Source organism: Odocoileus virginianus, chromosome 8 (assembly GCF_023699985.2).
Source record: "Odocoileus virginianus isolate 20LAN1187 ecotype Illinois chromosome 8, Ovbor_1.2, whole genome shotgun sequence".
NCBI classification, from domain to species: Eukaryota; Metazoa; Chordata; class Mammalia; order Artiodactyla; family Cervidae; genus Odocoileus; species Odocoileus virginianus.
The window spans coordinates 38,050,958-38,071,060 of NC_069681.1; the positions used below are offsets into that span (position 1 = coordinate 38,050,958).

The following is a 20,103-nucleotide window of genomic DNA, read 5'->3' on the forward strand; positions in this document are numbered from 1 at the left end:
AACTATGTTGAATAGTAGTGGTGAGAGTGGGACCCTTGTCTTGTTCCTAATTTTAGGCTCATGTACTATTCTGCTTGATGTGGAGGAGCAGAGCAATGTAACAGGCGTTATCATTGTAAATCCTTAGGTTCCAGTTTATCCATGGTCATCATGCAGTTAACTTCTTCCACCTGGTGGACTTTTTAGCATCTGCAAAATAACTCAGGAATGTGCACCAGACCCTGTTATAAAGATTTTGTGACTGCTGTATGGCTAATCTGTTGATAAAAGTTTTTCTCTTATTACATGTTCACATTCTTCCAATCATCCTTGATCCAGTGTTTTGTGACTCGGAAGAGGCCTGGGAGACTGAAGCTTTTCTATAAGCAAGAGACAGACAGAGGGCAGGCGGTGGGGGTAGGGTTTATCTCAGGAAGGCCCCCCAGGGTCCTGCTCCATTCCAGTTGGAGACCTTCCCACAGCGCCCTTGCTTGGTCCTGATGAGGGCAGCATGCCCAGAGGGTGGCCTGCTATCTCCTTCTGCCAGCTTTCTCTGGATTTCCTCTGCAGCCTGTGGGTGAGCCTTTGAGCAGCAGAGATGGGCGGGGCCTGAGCCTCCCTTCTCCACCTTCTGGGTGTGTGCCTGGACTCAGAGCAGGAACTTCCTCAGAGTTTGCAGCCAGGTGTGCTCCTGGGAGCTGGGCTGGTTGTGCCCCGCAGTCAGCCTGCCTGCCTTTATCAAAGAGCTGGTAGCTTTGCCTCCCACCTGCGTGGGGCTTCTGGAAGTGTCTACCTGGGTGTGTCTTGGTCCTGCAGCCCCACACGTGGCACGCTGCCTCCATCCTATGCCTGTGGCAGCAGCGGAACAAAGCAGCTGCCTCAGAGGGCATCCTGGAGGCTTCTCAGTCCTGGGAGGCAGGACCTGGCACAGAAAGGGTGCCCCACTCTCAGAAGCAGGTGTTCTCGGGCTCCGGCCCAGTGGACTTGTGGGGCGGCCAGTCTCCAGCATCCCCGCCAGCGCAGGGAGCAGCAGGAGCTCCACCGCCGCCTAAGCAGGGCGACCCTGGTCTGTGTCCGCCTTGGCCGGCAAGATGCTGCCCGTGTCCCCGGAGGTGAAGACCAACCCGCTGCAGAAGGCGAACTTGTGCTCTCGCCTGTTTGTCTGGTGAGTGCCCCATCTGACCTGTGACAATCCCCGCGGGCACCTGCCTGACACTGCCAGCTTCTGTTGGGGACCAAGGGACAAGGAAAGGGTGTGAGCCCAGGGCTGGTGGCAGTAGGGGTGGGAGAAGGACTCAGGGACCTGGTGTCCACCTTATCCAGCTGCCTCAGAGCCGCTCAGCAATTCACTAAAATAAGCTGCAACTTTCACTCCAAACAAGCAGCTTATGAACAACTTTATCTAATCAGTGCCCTGCACCTTTGCCATCTTCCAATAATGTCCCCACCTTTTCCCATGTTCCTTAGGTGAACATCTGAGTTCCAGCTGCCCTGGGCTGCCTCTCTCCCCCTGTCTATGACCCTGTCTTTCTTTCTCTCCCTGCCTCCCTCCCTGTATGGTTGACTGTTTGTCCTGGTACCTAGTTGTGGCCAATTTCATGTGTGTACAAAACACAATTGTTTTTTATGAAATGAATGGGAACACCATTCTGGAACACCTTTTGCTTTTTCCTGGGACACACAGCCAGGAGCAGAGTGTCTATTTGACCACAGCCCCTTTCCCTATTGCAAATATCTCCACTTCCACCTTTGAGGACCAAACCCTGGGGATGGGGTCCCTGAAACCTGTGGGGTCTTATCCAGATCTCTAGCTCAGAGAAGCAGTGCATGGTCTTGATGTAGGTGGTCCTGCCCAGGAGTCCTATGGTCCTGAAACCACTGAAGGGTCCCTGAGCTGGGAGGAAACACACAGATGAAAAGTGCTACAGAGAGCTGAAGCTCTTAAATGAAGTCTTCATCTAATAGTTGGGACTGCAGAAAGGCAGGCCTGAACCTCTGGATTTAATCACACTTGGGTGATTATTAGGTCTTTTGTTTCTTGACCCTAACCCATTCATCTTTCCCACAAATTCTGATACTTCTTTTATGGGACAGTCTAGGGGATCCCCAGGGGGATGGCAGCTCCTATGCTTGTTTTGATGGTGGTATATTCAGTGTATGTGGCTACATCTCTTGGCTATTTGATGGCCCTTAAGGAAAGAGGCTCCTAGAAGAAGGAATATGTGTGTGCTTCTGCTGCTGTGTTGCTTCAGTCATGTCTGACTCTGTGCAACCCCACAGACAGCAGCCCACCAGGCTCCTCTGTCCCTGGAATTCTCCAGGCAAGAATACTGGAGTGGGTTGCCATTTCCTTCTCCAATGCATGCATGCATGTTAAGTCACTTCAGTCATGTCTGACTCTGTGCGACCCTATGGACAGCAGCCCACCAGGCTCCTCTGTCCATGGGATTCTCTAGGCAAGAATACTGGAGTGGGTTGCCATTTCCTTCTCCAGAATATGTGTGTGGTTACCATAAATAATAGCAAAACAGACAAATGTCTCCTTAACTTCAGGTAGGGCAAGAAACTCTCAAAGCACATTCTGTTTGTTGATTTTGAAAATGTATGTGCATAGAAATGGAAGGTGAAGACTTTGATTTTGGTTGGCACCCATTTCCAGTTTTCCTGCTGGAGAGGAAGGAGCCTCTTATTTCACACCTAAGGACACTGAAGCCTAGAGGTTGAGTAAGTTGCCTACCATCACACAGCTAGTAAGTGGTGGAGTGGGATCTCAAGCCAGGCAGTATGGTTCTGGAGTCTATGTTTCTTGTGTATGTAACTGCTGTGCTTATCATGGAATTGGTTGCCTGGACTTGTGCCAGGGTTCTAGCCCAGGTTGAAACCCCTTATCAAGACTGGGGAGGTTCTTTTTCCACTCAGATTCCCGCAACCAATAAGTAAACCGATGGTGAGATTGATAAAGCACAAGGTTTGCTCAGTGATGAAAGAATGGAGAAGCAGTGAATGCATAATGAGGCTCTGTGTCTACTGGAGGTTAGGTCTTCTGCCATTTGGGTCCTCCCTAGTTCTAATCAGTTCTTATTTTTCTCTTTCCTTTTATGATTAAGCTTGAAACTCAGATAGAGCAGTTGGTTTCCATTCGAGGGAGGGGCAGGGACATAATTCTGGGGTAACAGCCTTTCCTTTTTACAGCTCCTTATTCCTGAGGGACTCTGAAGGGTGAAGGTTGGTCTGATACCACTTCCTGCTGAGCATGGGTGTTGTCATATGTTGGGTTAGAGGAGCAGAATTGTTCCTGATTCAACCAGAACAAATCTGATTGTCACCAGGCTAGAGTCCCAGTTGCCCATAGCCCAGAGTAAAGACCATCTGCAGGTTGACTGTGTCAGTTCTCCAAGAGATAAAACTGAGACAATTGAGGAATCATGGACCAAGAGCAAGAGAAGGAGAGTAACTGTAGGGGTTCTAAGAATGGCCTTAGAAGCCCAGGGAAGCTGGGAATCCTTCTTTTGAAACTGTCACATATTTGTTCAGACAGGCCATTTTGACCTGAGTATTTAACCAAGTGGCCTGTCTATTATAAACAATTTTTTTCTTGTTGGAGTATAGTTGGTTTACAATGTTGTGTTAGTTTTAGGGACACAGCAAAGTGAATCAATTATACATATATCCACTTTTAAAAAATATTCTTTTCTTTAAGAAAGAAAAAGATAAAGGCTATTACAGAGTATTGAGTAGAGTTCCCTCTGCTGTGCAGTAGGTTCTTACTAGTTATCTATTTTATATATGCTTCCCTGGTGGCTCAGATGATAGAGTCTGGCTGCAATGCAGGAGACCTAGGTTAGATCCCTGCATTGGGAAGATCCCCTGGAGAAGAAAATGGCAACCCACTCCAGTATTTCTGCCTGGATAATCTCATGGACAGAGGAGCTTAGCGGCTACAGTTATGGGGTTGCAAACAGTCAGACATAAATATAGTAGTCTATATATGTCAATCCCAGTCTCCCAATTGTCCCTTCTTACCTTACCCACTAGTAACCATAAGTTCATTTTCTACATCTGTAACTCTATTTCTGTTTGGTAGATAAGTTCATTTGTACCATTTTTTAAAGATTCCATGTGTAAGTGATACCATATGATATCTGTCTTTGTCTGCAAGCTGCTTTCTCTGGCAGTTGGGATCCTCTCTCTTCTATCTGACCACTCGTGTTAACATAGAAACAACAGGAAATGGTTGCTGGGGCACAAATTCCCCCTTGATCAGCCAGCAGGTAATCAAGAGCTTTGGGGTGGTCAAGTGTCATGTGGGCCAGAGGGTCCAGTGAGATTTTATCATTCTAAGGTTAGAACTGGTTTCTCTCCTTACCCAGGCCAGTCTCTGACTGACTTTTATATATATATATATATATATATATATATATATATATATATATGTAGGGTATTATAAACTGTTTCTCATTCCAGGCTCACTAGGGATCCTACAAGAGTGACAACTGCTGTTACCAGCCCAGCTCCCCTCCTGATTAGATGAATGGCGCCCTTTGATTCACAGGTTGTGTGAGTGTAATTAAAATCTGAATGTAACCTTGATCTGGGTGTGAACAACCTACAGCCCAGTGTCCCCTGGTAGAGTTTTCTTGGAGACAGTTGATGGCCCAACGTGGGTGGCCCTTGCCATAGGGTCCTCGAGGAATAAACCTCCCTGAGGGGTGCACACACTGTCTTTGGGTTTTCTTGAGTCACATTTAGGCTCATGGTGGTGCCCTTCCATCCAGGGCACTTGCTGCATGGCCAGACTCCTCCATGTTTAGTATGATCCTGTTCCCACAGTCGTTAAGCATGATAGCTATCTTGAGTCGGCCATGCCGACTCTAGGTGGAAGGCTCATAGTGAACGGTTGGTTGGACCCCCAGGAAACAGGGATTTGACGAACACATACACCTTTGCTGCAGAAGGGTGGCAATGGGGGCAACCCTGATGTCCCCGGGCAGAAGCCTGGGCATGGAGGAACTAAACCTAGTTTGGTGATGCAGTCAGCTGTTAGTGCAGTTCCCTGAAAGTCTGGGGGCTCTATTTATTCCCTGACTGAGGCTGATAGTGACAGATTCAACAGTTGGTAAAATTCTAGCCTTTTTGGATCTGCCAGGGAGTGATACCAAGGAGGACCATAAGAAGAATCAACTGTGCATTTTGGTTGGGAAGGTGTTGCTTATCTTGAGGTTGTCTTCAGGAGGCTGGGGTCAGCAAGAGGCTCTCGTGAGCGTTCTGGCTGCGGGCAGTCTGACAGGGCTGTCAGGAGGTCGGGGCCCAGAGCCTGTTGGACTCAGGGTGCTGTGTCCGTAAGACAATGCCCTGTGAAAGTCCCTCTCTGTGACAGCTGATCTAAGGAGATCTTGAGACCTCAGGGTTGCGACTGCTTTGAATATGATTGGTGCTAGGACACTTTGGTTGTGTCTGACTCTTTCTGACCCCACGGACTGTAGCCCACCAGGCTCCTTTGTCCATGGGATTTTCCAGGCATGAAAATTGGAATGGGTTGCCATTTCCTTATTCAGCAAATCTTTCCAAACTAGGAAATGAACCAGTATCTCTTATATCTCCTGCATTAGCAAACGGGTTCTTTACCACTAGCGCCACCTAGGTATCCTTGAATCTGATACAGTTCAGAAGATTTCAGTCAGGCAGTCAGTCCGACTCTTTGCAACCCCATGAATTAGAGCACGCCAGGCCTCCCTGTCCATCACCAACTCCCGGAGATTATTCAAACTCATGTCCACTGAGTCGGGTATGCCATCCAACCATTTCATCCTCTGTCATCCCCTTCTCCAGCCCCAAATCCCTCCCAGCATCAGGGTCTTTTCCAATGAGTCAACTCTTCCATGAGGTGGCCAAAGTATTGGAGTCTCAGAAGACTTAAGCCCCCAGTAATACAGGAACATATCTACAGCCTTACCCACAATGGCCTTTCAGCTCTCTTCTGCATGCCTGAACCACTGTTACTTTATTTTCATTTCTAAATGTTTTATTTCCTTAATAATTAAAGCAGATGTACCATGTATGATCAGTAGGCCACAAACAGGCTTCTTTAATTAAGTTATATCATGTATAAGCCAGCATAACTTTCCTATACCTAGAATGTGTGTGTGTTTGTAAGCACATGTCTAATTTCCACCATATCTTTATATATTTAAAATGTAGACTTTTTAAAAACAACATCCATGAATGTAAGATTCCAATTAGAGATGTGTAATTTGGATACATGTCACTCTCCTTTTAATGTTTAACAGGTGGCTAAACCCCTTGTTTAAAATTGGTCACAAACGGAAATTAGAAGCAAATGACATGTACTCGGTGCTTCCGGAAGATCGCTCCCAGCGCCTTGGAGAAGAGCTGCAAGGGTGAGCACAGGCAGCTGGGAGACGGGAGGGAGAGTGAGAATTTCCACGTGGGGCTAAAGGTGTGGGGAGGGGGGCTTTGCCTTCCTCTGGGTTCTTCTGAGCCTCCTTCCCTGACATTCCATGCTCACCCACCTCAGGCTGACCCCAGGTTTAGTTCTATTCAGTTCAGTTCAGTCACTCAGTCGTGTCCAGCTTTTTGCAACCCCATGAACTGCAGCATGCCAGACCTCCCTGTCCATCACCAACTCCGGAGTTTAGTCAAACTCATGTCCATTGAATCGGTGATGCCACCCAACCATCTCATCCTCTGTCGTCCCCTTCTCCTCCTGCCCTCAATCTTTCCCAGCATCAGGGTCTTTTCAAATGAGTCAGCTCTTTGCATCAGGTGGCCAAAGTATTGGAGTTTCAGCTGCAGCATCAGTCCTTCCAATGAATACCCAGGACTGCTCTCCTTTAGGATGGACTGGTTGGATCTGTTTGCAGTCCAAGGGACTCTCAAGAGTCTTCTCCAACACCACAGTTCAATTCTTTGGCTCTCAGCTTTCTTTATAGTTCAACTTTCACATCCATACATGACTCCTGGAAAAACCATACCCTTGACTAGATGGACCTTTGTTAGTGAAGGATTATCTTTCACTCTGGTCCCCTTCCCATTTTCCCTTTGGTGGACACGCTGTTTTTTACTGTGCTCTGTTTCTCATCGCAGGTACTGGGATCAAGAAGTTAAGAGAGCCCAGAAAGACACACAGGAGCCTTCCTTAATGAAAGCAATCGTAAAGTGTTACTGGAAATCCTATTTAATTTGGGGATTGTTTACATTTCTTGAGGTAAAAGAGTTTCATACTGTGCATTGCTTTTTGATGTATGTATCTGAGTTCTGAGATGGACGGGACAGATAGGGAGAGAAGCCAATAGTCTAAGGTCTGAGGATAAACCCTCACGGAAACATGATAGAGCTCAGAGGTTATATTTATTTTTAGAATGGGTAAGGACTGGACTCCAGGGTTTACTATTTTTCTTTTAACTGATTAAAATTATGTTGTGGAAGGATGGCCTTGAAATAAATGTTAGAAAGTTCCTGGTGCTCAGTGTAAACGCTGACTGATCTTTGACCAAAAGAAGAGTCCAGCAGCCTCAGGCAATATGTGCCCTGTGATTTAGAGGGAGGTAATTTGGACCTGAGCCCAGAGTAATATACATTTTATGGCTCTCTTGTTATAATTTAACAAGGTAAAAATTGTTACCTTGACCAGGTCACAACTGATAAATGCTTTTCTAAGAAGATACCATTGCCTCTCCTCTTCCAGGGGAACAGAACCCAGGGCCCTGCATCTGGACTGTAGCGCCCAGAACTCTAAGAGCACACCTTTCCCCAGGCTGCCCCCTTCCCCATGGGCTGGCACTGTGAGCCAAAGCCCCCATGGGGAGGAGCTCCAGCTCCACCATGAATTCTGTACACCCTCCATGCTGATTTCTTTCCCTGGCTGTGGGGATGGGTTCCTGGTTGAAGGTGGATCCTGGTAGCCTGGCATCGGCAAAGGGTATAGGAGGACATGTGCAGGGCAAACCAGAGACAGAAAGCTGTGTGGTCAGTGACCTCCGTGACCCTGAAGATCCTGGGTCAAGACCCCGCAGAGGACAGTCCCCCTGGGGACACAGTGCCGTCAGCCCCCCGTTCTGGCTGAGCCTGCTGGAGGTCTGCTGCAGACCCCCCTGGGTGGCTCGTGCTCTCCGTGGTCCCTTAGTGCTGCCTTAGGGACACGGGCGGCCTGTGAGTGTGTGAGAGCAGGAGGGATGGAAGATGCAGTTGCTGTGAAAGGGGTGTTTTAGGTGGAGAAGGTGGTGAGTTGTCATCAGTATGTTGTGATGGGCCAGGTGGTTCACTGGTGGGCGGCGTGGCTCTTGTTTAAAGTCTGTGCTGTACTGAAGGGCCTGCGGGCAGTGAGCAGCTGGGCAGGTGAAGTCCGCCCCACACAACTGGAGATACCGAGAGTCTGTCAGCTCCCAGGTGACTGGGTGGTCCTGGGGGATGGAGTTCTCATTGATGATAGAAATGGATTGGCCATTATGCCAGAGGGTGGGACAGGCATGTGGGGCAGAGTGCCACCTTTGAGAGGGCACTGACCACCTAGATGCTGCAGTGCCTTGTGAAGGGCAGGGGGTGGGAAAGGGAGCAGGAGCCCTTCAGGCTGTCCCAGCCCTTCTTTGTCCCAGTGTGTAGCTGTCCCAGTCATGGTATTTCCACATAGTCACAGTAAGTCTCTGTTTGAAATACACAGGTGGCAAGCTGGTGTGGCCTGTTTGTGCAGGATTTCCTGACCTCACACAGCAGAGCTCTCATGAATTCTGCATCAGGAAACCCTGGGGCCTCGGTGTTTGCCTGTGACTCATGCCAGGTGCCTGGTTGGATGAGTGGCCTCTGGGTTTAATGTTGGATCATATCCTGGAGCAGGTCTTTCTCTGCTGTCCCTGGCCCTCTAGTTTCTCTTCAGTACCAGATGCTAAAGAAACTTGAAGGCAAGTGGGTCTCAAAGCAGAGCCCATGTGGCTGGTTTGAACTGAACTTCTGGTTTTTCTTGCTGTCTTCGGGGTTATTGGCTCCTTGGGTCGGGTCACTGAGACACATATGGATCCTATCCTAATATGAGCTTTGGTTCTTGGCTGTGGCAGCTGAGAGAAGCAGACATAGACAGAGAGGCCAAAGGATCTGGGGTTCTTGCTGAGAGGGAATCTGCCCCACTGTGGTGCTGAGAGTATTGGTTTCAAAGTTGTCCAGCCCCTGGAATACATCCTGCCAAAAGTGAAAATGTTAGTCGCTCAGTTGTGTCTCACTCTTTACTACCGCATGGACTGTACGCTGCCAGGCTCCTCTGTTCATGGAATTCTCCAGGCAAGATTACTGGAGCGGGTTGCCATTTCTGTCTCCAGGGGATCTTCCTGACCCAGGGATTGAACCCAGATCCCCTGTATTGCAGGCAGATTCTTTACCATCTAAGCCACCTGAAGGGTCCAGAAAAGTCCCTGGGAGCTGTACAAGGTGCAACTGGTAAAGCCCTGACCCCTCATTTAGGAGCTTGTTTTTTGGGTGGTCATGGTGGAGAAGTGGGGAGTAGAGGACCGTAAATGTAGGGGCTCATCTGTGTAGTAGTACTACTAGTACTAGTAGCAGTACTAGTTAGTTAAATAATTGATTTTATGAAGCAACTTCCCATGTTGTGATCTATCTGTACTGCTTGTTGGTCTTTGTATGTTAGATAGTGGAAGATCTAAACTTAGCTCAGAATTCTCTAAAACACAAATGTGTTTCCTTGCTGACCTCCAGCCCTCTTTCAATCCCTCAGGTGCACAGAACGCCCCGTGGATCATCCATGATCCCAAGCAGTGTGCTCTCACCACCCACAGCATGAGCAGGGCCTCCCAGGTACTCCTGGCAGCACCAGTGGGAAAAAGCACGGTGATGCCAGTCCAGGGTGAGGCTTTTAGGGTTTTAGGATTTTGAGATATGAAAACCTCTGTCCTATGAGAAGTGAGGAGTATCTCTACTGCTCAGAGAAACAAGTGCCAGGTTGTGGAGCCCATGCAGGTCACCCCTAATTAGAACAGCCAGAGAGTTCCCAGTGCCTCTGGTCCCTGTGTGCACCTCTATGGGTACTGCGGGTGGGGAGGACAGGTCTCCGCCTGCCCGGGGCCCTCAGAGTGAGAGGAGCCTGAAGTCTCTGCCTAGGCCTGAGTCACAGAGACCACTCCCCAGGTCATCAGGGCTTCTCTCGGAGAGGTGAGGTCTCCACCTGCTGGTGTGTAAGTGGGGTGACCTCAGAGAGCCAGAGTGGGTTCACCCAGTCCCTTCCCCTGAGAGGGGAGGAGTGGCCGGGAGTTATGTCCTCTTCCCAGGACCCTAAGAAGTGGCCTGGTCTTGTCTGGTCACTTGGCCTCTGTCTGAGACCCCTTTTGCTGATGGTCTCTGGTCCAGGTGGAGGCTGTGGGAAGCACATGTTTGTATAAATCTTCACTTTGGAGCTCAGCTGATGGGCAGGAAGTAAACAGAATCCTCTGCGTTCTTCTTTGGGATTTGTGCCTTGACTCAGGGCTGGTTCCCTGAGAGCTGTAGTGGGCTTTTGCCTTTATTTCCCAACCCTTTCTTCTATGTGTCCCTCACTTCCGCTCAACCCAGAAGCCTGAGGAATGTCTGCTGGTGACAAAGATACTGTAGACTGAGAGCAACCACTGAGGACCACCCAGCAAGGGAAAGCAGGAGGCGCCATGGAGCAAAATGTAGGGGACCTGCAGAGCAGACATGCTGTGTGCACCCTGCTGGTTCTTGAGAGCATAGCCTTAACCATTAGATGTTAGTAATACCCATAGTGATGACCTTGAGTTATAAATGAGGGTGATGCTTTTCAATCCACTTTCTTTTCTTTTTCTAAGCATATGTAAGTTTTTATTGCAAAATTAAAAGAGTTTTTTAAATTGAAGTATGATTGGCTTATAATGTTTTATTAGTTTCTGGTATATATCATTAGTGATTTAATATTTGATACAGTATATAGTAATTTTAGTACCAACTGTCACCATAAAAAGTTATTCCAGTATTATTGAGTATATTTCCTATGTTGTATATTACAATCCTGTGATTTATTTTTAAAGATTTTATTTATTTATCTTTTGCTCCCAATCCCCTTTTATTTATTTGATAAGTTGGTGTTTGTACCTCTTAAGTTCCCTCACCTATTTCACTTGTTCACTTCATTCCCCTCAATCCATTTTCTTTAAGTAGTCAGGGTGGTAGGTGACTCTTTTTTGAAAGACTGCATTCATAATGGTTAAAAATTTTAGCAATCTGCTTAGAAGTGAAACTTTAATTACAGGCTAGAAAATTTGGCTTTTGCACATGATTTTTCTCAAGAGTTCTTGTTCTACTATGATCACCTGTAAGCAGCAATGAGTTTTCCAAGCCCTTTGTGAAACCAGCCTCTGCCATTAACAGTAGAGTAAGTCTCTGCCCTGGATTTCTGTTAATAAAAGTGTTGAAATGATTTCAGAGCATTTTGAGCTGTTGTAGCTCATTTAGTTGTCCCAGGATTCCTCCGAGGGAGGTAAGGCAGGTATTTCCATAGATAAGGACCTGGAGATAAAGGAGGACACATGATGGGCTTAGAGTCTGGTGACTCACAGGTGGCCAACCTGGTTTTTGAAGCACAGAGTTCTGATTCCTAGGCCTTTGTTCTCTGCATCATGTCCTGAGGCTTCCTCTCCTCCCACAGCCTTCACTGAGGCTCAGAGTCAAGCAGAGGTGTTTTCCTAACAACACCTCTCGGCTCTTCTGTCAACTGCTTCCTATAGAATTTTCTTTTTTCTATAGATTTTTAAGAACCTTTCAAAATTGCAGATATAGAATAGAATAAAAGGGTAACACAATGTGTCACTGCAGAATAGGCCTGTCTCGCAGAAAGATTGTTTTGAGTTGATTTTTTTTTTTTTTTTTTTTTTTGAGAAATAGACACAGGAGAAACTCCGAGGACAGAGTAGAAGTTACTCTTCTGTAAGGAATGTTTACACTGATAAAGGAAATCTCCATTTGTAAAGTTGTCTCCCTCTCTATTGGGAAGATACCCTGGAGAAGGGAAAGGCTACCCACTCCAGTATTCTGGCCTGGAGAATTCCATGGACTGTACAGTCTATGGAGTTGCAAAGAATTGGGCATGACTGAGTGACTTTCACTTCACTTTTCACTCCTCTCTGTACCAGAAAGAGAAGGATGGCTCTAAATCACAGCAGAATCCTGTTGAAGGACAGTCTTCAAGAAGAATGAAATCTGCATAACAAACCCAACCCTACCCTAGTTTAAGCTGCTTTTCCTGTTAACCTCTCATAGATGCTTCCATACCGTTCCTTTATCTTTAGCTGGAGATGGTATTTAAGGTGGTGGTAACTCAGGGAGTTACTCAGTTCTTCTTGATATTTCCCATGTGTATCAGAAATATACATGTTAATAAACTTCTGTTTGATTTTCTCTTATTTTGTAATTTATTTGGGCTTCCCTTGTGGCTCCAGCATTGGTAGATGCTGGAGATGCAGGTTCAATCCCTGGGTCGGGAAATTCCCTGGAGGAGAAATGACAACCCACTCCAGTACTCTTGCCTGGGAAACTTGGACAGAGAAGCCTGGAGGGCTACAGTCTATGGGATTGTAGAGAGTCAGACATGACTTAGTGAGTAAACAATAATAATCAGCTAACAACTCAGAAGGAGTTATTATTGAATATAGTTATGGCGACCTCCACAGACTGCAACACACCAGTCTTCCCTGTCCATCAACAACTCCTGGAGCTTACTCAAACTGATGTCCATCGAGTTGGTGATGCTATCCAATCATCTCATTCTCTTTCATCCCTTCTCCTCCCACCTTCATTCTTTCCCAGCATCAAGGTCTTTTCCAATGAGTCAGTTCTTTTCATTGGTGGCCAAAGTATTGGAGTTTCAGCTTCAACATCAGTCCCTCCAATGAACACCCAGGACTGATCTCCTTTAGGACGGACTGGTTGGATCTCCAAAGGACTCTCAAGTCTTCTCTAATACCACAGTTCAAAAGCATCACTTCTTCAACACTCAGCTTTCTTTATAGTCCAACTCTTACATCCATACATGACTACTGGAAAAACTGTAGCTTTGACTAGATGGACCTTTGTTGGCAAAGTAATGTCTCTGTTTTTTAATATGCTGTCTAGGTTGTCATAGCTTTTCTTCCAAGGAGCAAGCGTCTTTTAATTTCATCCCTATAGTCACCATCTGCAGTGATTTTGGAGCGCCCCCAAAATAAAGTTTGTCACTCTTTCCATTGTTTCCCCATCTTTTTGCCATGAAGTGATGGGACCGGATGCCATAATTTTAGTTTTCTGAATGTTGAGTTTTAAGCCAAATTTTTCACACTCCTCTTTCAGTTTCATCAAGAGGCTCTTTAGTTCTTCTTTGTTTTCTGCCATAAGGTTAGTGTCATCTGCATATCTTAGGTTATTGATTTTTCTCCCGGCAATCTTGATTCCAGCTTGTGCTTCTTCCAGCCCGGCATTTCACGTGGTATACTCTGCATATATGTATGCATATCTGCATATCTTTTAAAGATGTAGAATCCCCCCGACTAAACATATTAATATAAATATTATTATTATTCCTCATAAATATTAACTTTAACATCATCAATATCTAGCCAGTGCTCACAGTTGTCTTTTTCCTCCTCTTGCTGTTTGAAGCCATATTAAATACGGTACATTTGATTGACCTAAGTTATATAGATTGCTTTTCTATTCCCCTCCACCCCATGCTCTAGGTTGTTTGTCCTGTAGAGATTCCCACAGCCTGGATTTGGCTGATTGCTTCTCCCCCTGTGTCAATTAACATGTTCCTCTGGCACCTTAGGTTGGTGTTTAGGTCTAGAAGTTTGATGTAACTCATTTGGATTTTCTTCACCCCTTTCATCTATGTAGGAGGTAGGGTTGTATACCTTCCTTATGAGGTACATAACACTGTGTGTGTGTGTGTGTGTGTGTGTGTGTGATGTTAGGAACTATTCACGATCTTTGCTCAAGGTCCATTAATTCATTAAGGGTTGCAAAATGAGGATGTTCTATGCTGTTTGGTTAACCCTGAACTATAGCGTTTATGGGAAGAGTAGGGGAAATTAATTTTTTTCACTTTTTAAAACCTGTTTTCAAAATGATGAGTTGGTTCTTCTCTGGGGCTAGTGAACTTTTATTGTTGTTTCTTTAGTTTGGTTTTGTGTATGTGCTGCTGAAGCGAGCACTGGTTTTTTGAATGTCAGTTTGAGCTCATGGATTTAAGCATTCTGATCTGCTTCAATCCATTTCATGTGTTACACTTGTGCCTAATTTGGCCATCTTTGGGCAGCGGGAGTCTATTCAGGTTGAGTCCTGAGTCTTTTGCACATACTCTAGAAGTCTTTGCTAGTATTTTGTTTTGTTTGGTTTGGTTTCTGGTGTGACAGGATGTTTCTAGCTCATTTTGTACAGCATTTGCTCCAGCCCTGGAATCATCCATTTCTCCAAGCAGCCCTGGCTTCTTCTAGTGTGAAATGGTATTTTAGACTATAGTCTAGGTGCTAGAGGTGCTTATTGCTCTTGGTTATTGTTTCTTGGCTTTTTCATTAGACAAAGTTAGAATACATTTTTTATATAAATGTGGGTGTTTCCAATCCAAGTCAGATGCAGGTGACTAGTGTTTTTACTTCACCTTATTGCTCTTACATCTGTATTTCTTTTCTCCCATCATCTATTATTTGTCCTATGTCTAAACCCAATTTTAAATGATATCAACATAATTATTCATTTGTTTTACCTTAAAATGTAACTTCTGAAAACAATTTAGGATTTTTTTTTTTTTTCAGTTCATACTGTCCTCAGGTGGGTATATCGACACAGAGAATGTGTTTTCAAATTATTTTGTTTAAAACCACTTTTGATAATTGTTTTCTGTATGGTTCTGTCAACCAAAAAGATGGGTACATATTTAGGTACTTTTGTTTAATTTTACTCTGAAATTTTAGGAATTGATTTTTAAAAAATTATTTTATAATTATAATTTTCTATAATGTTTTCATGATTCCAAAATCAAGAGAAGGCTATTTTCAAACAAGTTTGATATGCTTGTTAGCTCAACTCTAATTCTTCTTCTCCTTTTAGAGGTAACTTTCCAGGCTAATTTTGATTAATCTTTTTATTAATATTTTTAAAATATAGTCTTTTCTGAACATTTTATTTTTCCTACTGTGCAAATGAAAATTTTTAATTTTGTCACTGTAATCTCTGAATTTGGGATTATAAGGATTTTTTTCTAGAAGCATGTAATATGTCATGCAACTCTGGTGAAAACTCTTTGTGATCCTTGTAACTCCTTCAGAGCAGGTCTATAGCCTTTCTAGGCTCAGATGCCTTGACAGTACAAGAGTTGAGGTTAGCAGATGCTTATATGGGGTTAGTTTCTGCATCCAGAATCTACTGGGGGAGGAATCTTCTCCACCCTAATCAGTTGAACCTAAACCAGTTTCTGGAGGCTGGGCCTTGGCCATCCAGTCCAGTTAAGTCACTCAGTTGTGTCCGACTCTTTGTGACCCCATGGACTGCAGTCTGCCAGGCTTCCCTGTCCATCACCAACCCCCAGAGCTTGCTCAAACTCATGTCCATCGAGTTGGTGATGCCATCCAACCATCTCATCCTCTGTCATCCCCTTCTCCTCCTGCTGTCAATCTTTCCCAGCATCAGGGCCTTTTCAAATGAGTCAGTTCTTCACATCAGGTGGCCAAACTATTGGAGTTTCAGCTTCAGCATCAGTCCTTCCACTGATTTCCTTTAGAATTGACTGGTTTGATCTTGAAGGCCAATGGGCTTTCAAGAGTTTTGTCCAAAACCACAGTTTGAAAACATAAATTCTTTGGTGCTGAACTTTATTTGTAGTCCAACTCTCACATCCATACTTGACTACTGGAAAAACCATAGCTCTGACTAGATGGACCTTTGTCAGCAAAATAACATCTCTGTGTTTTAATATGCTGTCTATGTTGGTCATAGCTTTTCTTCCAAGGAGCAAATGTGTTTTACTTTCATGGCTGCAGTCACATCTGCAGTGATTCTGGGCCTTGGGCATCAGAGTGCACTTATCCCCTCTCAGGTGATGCTAAGGTGCAGTCAGGATGAAGGCCACTGTGTTAAAGACAAGTGAAGGCTGAGATATCTAGAATCCTGATGCCTATGCTCTCCCCAGATTCACTGCTTTTCCTCCTTATCTTTGGATTTTTCTCAACTCTACATTTTGTCACCTTTCCCCCTGTTCTAAAGATAACTGCCTATTCATTTTTTTTCCTACAAGCTCACTCTTTTCTGCTTATATGTTTCACTCAAGCATTTTTCTTTGATAGCTTGTTTCTATTTTTGTGGGGTTTTTTTTGTCTTAAATAAGATATGGAGAAGTTAGGTAAGAAATATTTCAAGTACATTAATGTGGAGGGAGAATTCTACTCACTGCAGCAGTTCTAGCATCTAACCTAACCGTGCAAGAGGTTATCATAAGAAACAAGAGGTGGAACCCAATGCCAGGTGCTTTCAGGACGCTGAATACCAAAGACTCTATCAAGAAATGTCTACCTCGAGCTTCTCTGGCAGTCCAGTGGTTAAGACTCCATGCCCCCAATACAGATGCCAGGGTTTTTGATCCCTGGTCAGGAAACTAAAATTTTGCATGCCACATTGTGTGGTCAAAATAAAAAGTCTGCTTGAAAGACTCAGACTCTCAGAGAATCCTGAATAATGGATGCTGTAGTATTAAAATAGGCCCTCTTTTAAACATCCTTTATGATTTCAGAGTTGTGAAGAATTCTTGTGAAAGGATAAGAACTATATTCTTAATTGGTTTGTAGAAAGAATATACATGTGGTCAGAGACTGATGTCAAAGAGGAAGGGTTTAAAGGGACAGTGTTTGACCTTGCTTATCAAGAAAGTTTTAATCTGGTTAGTTTCATGGTTGATAATGAATATTTTCTCAGTTGTTTTATATCTTATTAGTTGATGGTGAGAATCGGGAATGTACAGATGACAGAATTCCTTGGTGGTATCTGCCCACACCAGTGTACACTTGGTAGGGGCAGCTCCCAGGAATAGCTGCCACCAGTGTGTGTGTCCCCAGGGTGAGCCACAGCCACTCCTTGCCTCTCTGAGACACTCTCCAAGACAAGCAGAGTCTTCTGAAATTAGACCTTTCCTTGGGATTCACACCACTGTTTCATTTGGAGTTAATACTTGTAACAGAGCATTGAGCATATGCAGGAGTTAATCTTCTGGTAGCTGGAAAATCTTTTGCCTGGTGTGTCTCAGCCAGTTTTACCAAATGCCAGAACTATAAACATTGACAGATTATAAATGCTGCTCCCAGCTGTCCTATTAAATGACTCTTCATCTCTAACCTTTCCTTGTGTGTAGAGGGGATGGTTTTACTCAGTCTACCTTTGATGGCCTCAGTCACTTCTCTGCTATGTGTTCTGGAAGCTTTGAAGAATCATATTTTATATGTATATTCTTATTTTCTATATTTACATTCTTACTTTCTATATGTACTGTGGAGTTTTGTTTTCACAATTTTGTACCATTCACTATTTTTCTTTCTATTTTTTTTTTGAGAGAAATTACTAGAAAATTATCCTTTACTTGCTGTTACTTTTCATATGGAGTATAATGTCAATTTTCTATTTTCAATAGTTACAACTTATGCCAGAATGGAAGTTCCATGTACAGTATACTTTTCATCACTTCTCTGAATTGCCATGACTGCCCCTTGCTGCAGGCAAAGTTGTGTATGTGTGTTCAGTCACTCAGTTGTGTCTGATTCTTTGTGACCCCAAGGGCCCACCAGGCTCCTCTGTCCATAGGATTATCCTGGCAAGAAGCCAGGAGTGGGTTGTGGGTTGCAGGTTGCATTTCCTCCTCCAGAGGATCTTCCCAACTCAGGGATCAAACCTGCATCTCTGTGTCTCCTGCTTTGCAGTTGGATTCCTTACGGTGAGCCGTGGGAGGAAGTCCCAAAAGAGTGCTTAAGAATAACAAATGACTTTCCTCCCAAATTACATCAGATCAAAGTAACACATCATGATTGAAAACCTTTATTATCTTTTTGAAATTTTCTATCTCAAATAAGGAAAATTCATTATCAAGAAGGGAAAAAAAAATTGGCAGATGAATGGAAGGTATGGGCCATAAACTAGCATTATACTTTAATGAGGCTGTTTGCTAAACTCTTTTTTAAAAAAATATTTATTTATTTGACCATTCTGGGTCTTACGTGCAGCATGTGGGATCTAGTTACCCAGCCATGTACTGAACTGAGGTCCCCTGCATTGGGAGTGTATAGTCTTAGCCACTGAACCACCAGGGAAGTCCCTCGACTGGGTTATTAAAAACTATTTCTCAGCAAAAAATCCAGATATGTTTAGGCATAGTGACCTGCCTTTATTTACACTCTTTTTTGCTGTATTTGTTGCATTTATCCATATTCTCTTTGGTGAGTGCCATTACTCTTATTTCTTCTGTAATAACAAGGATGTTAGGCTCGTATGGAGAGCTGAGTAACAGGCAAAAATGATTCCCAATGAGAATCATCAATTTCAGGACAGTTTTGGGTGGTATATAATACTGCTGGGCTTCTGGTGGTTTGAGACTCCAGCACTGGACTGCCCTTGGCAGCACCTGAGCTGTGACTGCCCATGTGTACAATTTGATGTTCTTGCTTCTCTGTGTGAGCCTCCACATTTCCTTCTCAGGAAACTATAAACTGTGTGTTTGACAGTCTGCTGTGAGAGGGACTCTTCCATGAACTCTCTATGCCTCTTGGGATGGATGACAGGACACAGTGGAAATGTATCAGAACTTATCATTATACTCAGGTCTGATCATCTTACTTCTTCAACTAAATAGTGTTCCCTTTATCCTCTCTAGTAGATGAAAATTTCCATGACTTCATGGGAGGAGAGGCAGTTGGTGCAGCCTGTGAATGTGTGTGTGCATGTGTATAGATCAAGACAGGAATGTTGAGGTTTAATGAGACAGCCATATGAGGGATAAGGACATATTTTGATAAATATCCTGATCAGGTACTGATTGGATGAGCAGAAAAATGCTTAGTTTTTTTGGTATTTGGTGTTATGGATTCTCCTTCCCTTCCTCTTGCATTTGTGTTCCTCAGCTTTGGACAGACCAAAGAGAGCTATCAAAGCAAACCTATCTATGTTAGTAAGAGGGAATTGCCAAGAAGGAAAACTCTGTTCCTGAAAGACTTCCAAACTTTTGGCATTTTGTCTTTTGAGAAGTCTGTGGAGGAAATGATGTTGAGGGTCAAGGTGTTTATTTTGGTGACTTGGATTCATTGAGTGTTTGGTTTTCCTTGATCGTGGAGAAGGAAGGGTACCTGGGTAGAAGGGGACTCTCAAGAAATGACTAGAGGGAGGAAATAGGTTGTGAGGTAGAGTGGCTGTTTGGCAGGGTGGGTAATTGTTGCTGTTTCTTTGCCTTTTTCGTTGGGGAAGAAGCTTGCTTTCCCTAAGTCTTACTCAGAGTAGAAGCCTCAGTGCATCTGAGTCAATTGGTTTAGGCCTTGGGGAAGAGATGATTGTGAATATTTATTCCAAACTACGAAGTGCAGTTGATAGTGGATGGAGAGCCATGGAAGACGAGGTTTTAGCTTGGTCTCCACCATGTTTAATTTTTTACTCCAAGGAACATTCTGACTTCTAGAGGATAGAGACATATTGAGGTAGTGCTCTCGGGTGCTGAGAGCCTGAAGAACTCCCAAGCCTGGTTTCTTTGTGGTACTCCAACCAAAGCTAGTTTCCATTCTCTTCATCTGCAGATATATGGAGTTTGAGGTGGAAGAGAGTGGATATGTTTGTGCGAGTGTCTCAGTTCATAAATATCCATGAAGAAGGTGATAAAAATATGTCTCCCATAGATGAACCACATTGACTTTCTATTGGGCTGAGACATTGAGAGTACTGGTGACAGGGCCAGCCTGCCAACAGGGCTTGTCCTCATGGAAGCAGATGTCTTCCTCTTCTTCTACCACCTTTTTCTTACTCAATAAGTCTCACTAGGTATTGTGCCAAATGACTTCTAAAGCCCTGACTGTGATATTTACTGAGCATCCACAGTGTACTAAGTACTATCTTTGAATGTAA

General features: G+C 44.4%; 1 protein-coding gene across 1 annotated transcript; it reads left to right on the plus strand.

Moving 5' to 3' along the window:
* Positions 1-1,070: 1,070 nt before the first annotated feature.
* On the plus strand, positions 1,071-10,587 carry LOC110142339 (ATP-binding cassette subfamily C member 4-like). The gene is made up of 4 exons (XM_070471512.1): positions 1,071-1,144; positions 6,267-6,377; positions 7,084-7,204; positions 10,549-10,587. Exons 1-4 carry the CDS (start codon positions 1,071-1,073, stop codon positions 10,585-10,587), a joined length of 345 nt encoding a protein of 114 aa, XP_070327613.1.
* The last annotated feature ends 9,516 nt before the right edge of the window (positions 10,588-20,103 follow it).

Coding starts and splice junctions, on each gene's coding strand:
- LOC110142339 (XM_070471512.1), top strand. CDS start 1,071: ATGCTGCCCGTGTCCCCGGAGGTGAAGACCAACCCGCTGCAGAAGGCG. Junction 1,145..6,266: donor TGCTCTCGCCTGTTTGTCTG/GTGAGTGCCCCA, acceptor AATGTTTAACAG/GTGGCTAAACCCCTTGTTTA. Junction 6,378..7,083: donor CTTGGAGAAGAGCTGCAAGG/GTGAGCACAGGC, acceptor TTCTCATCGCAG/GTACTGGGATCAAGAAGTTA.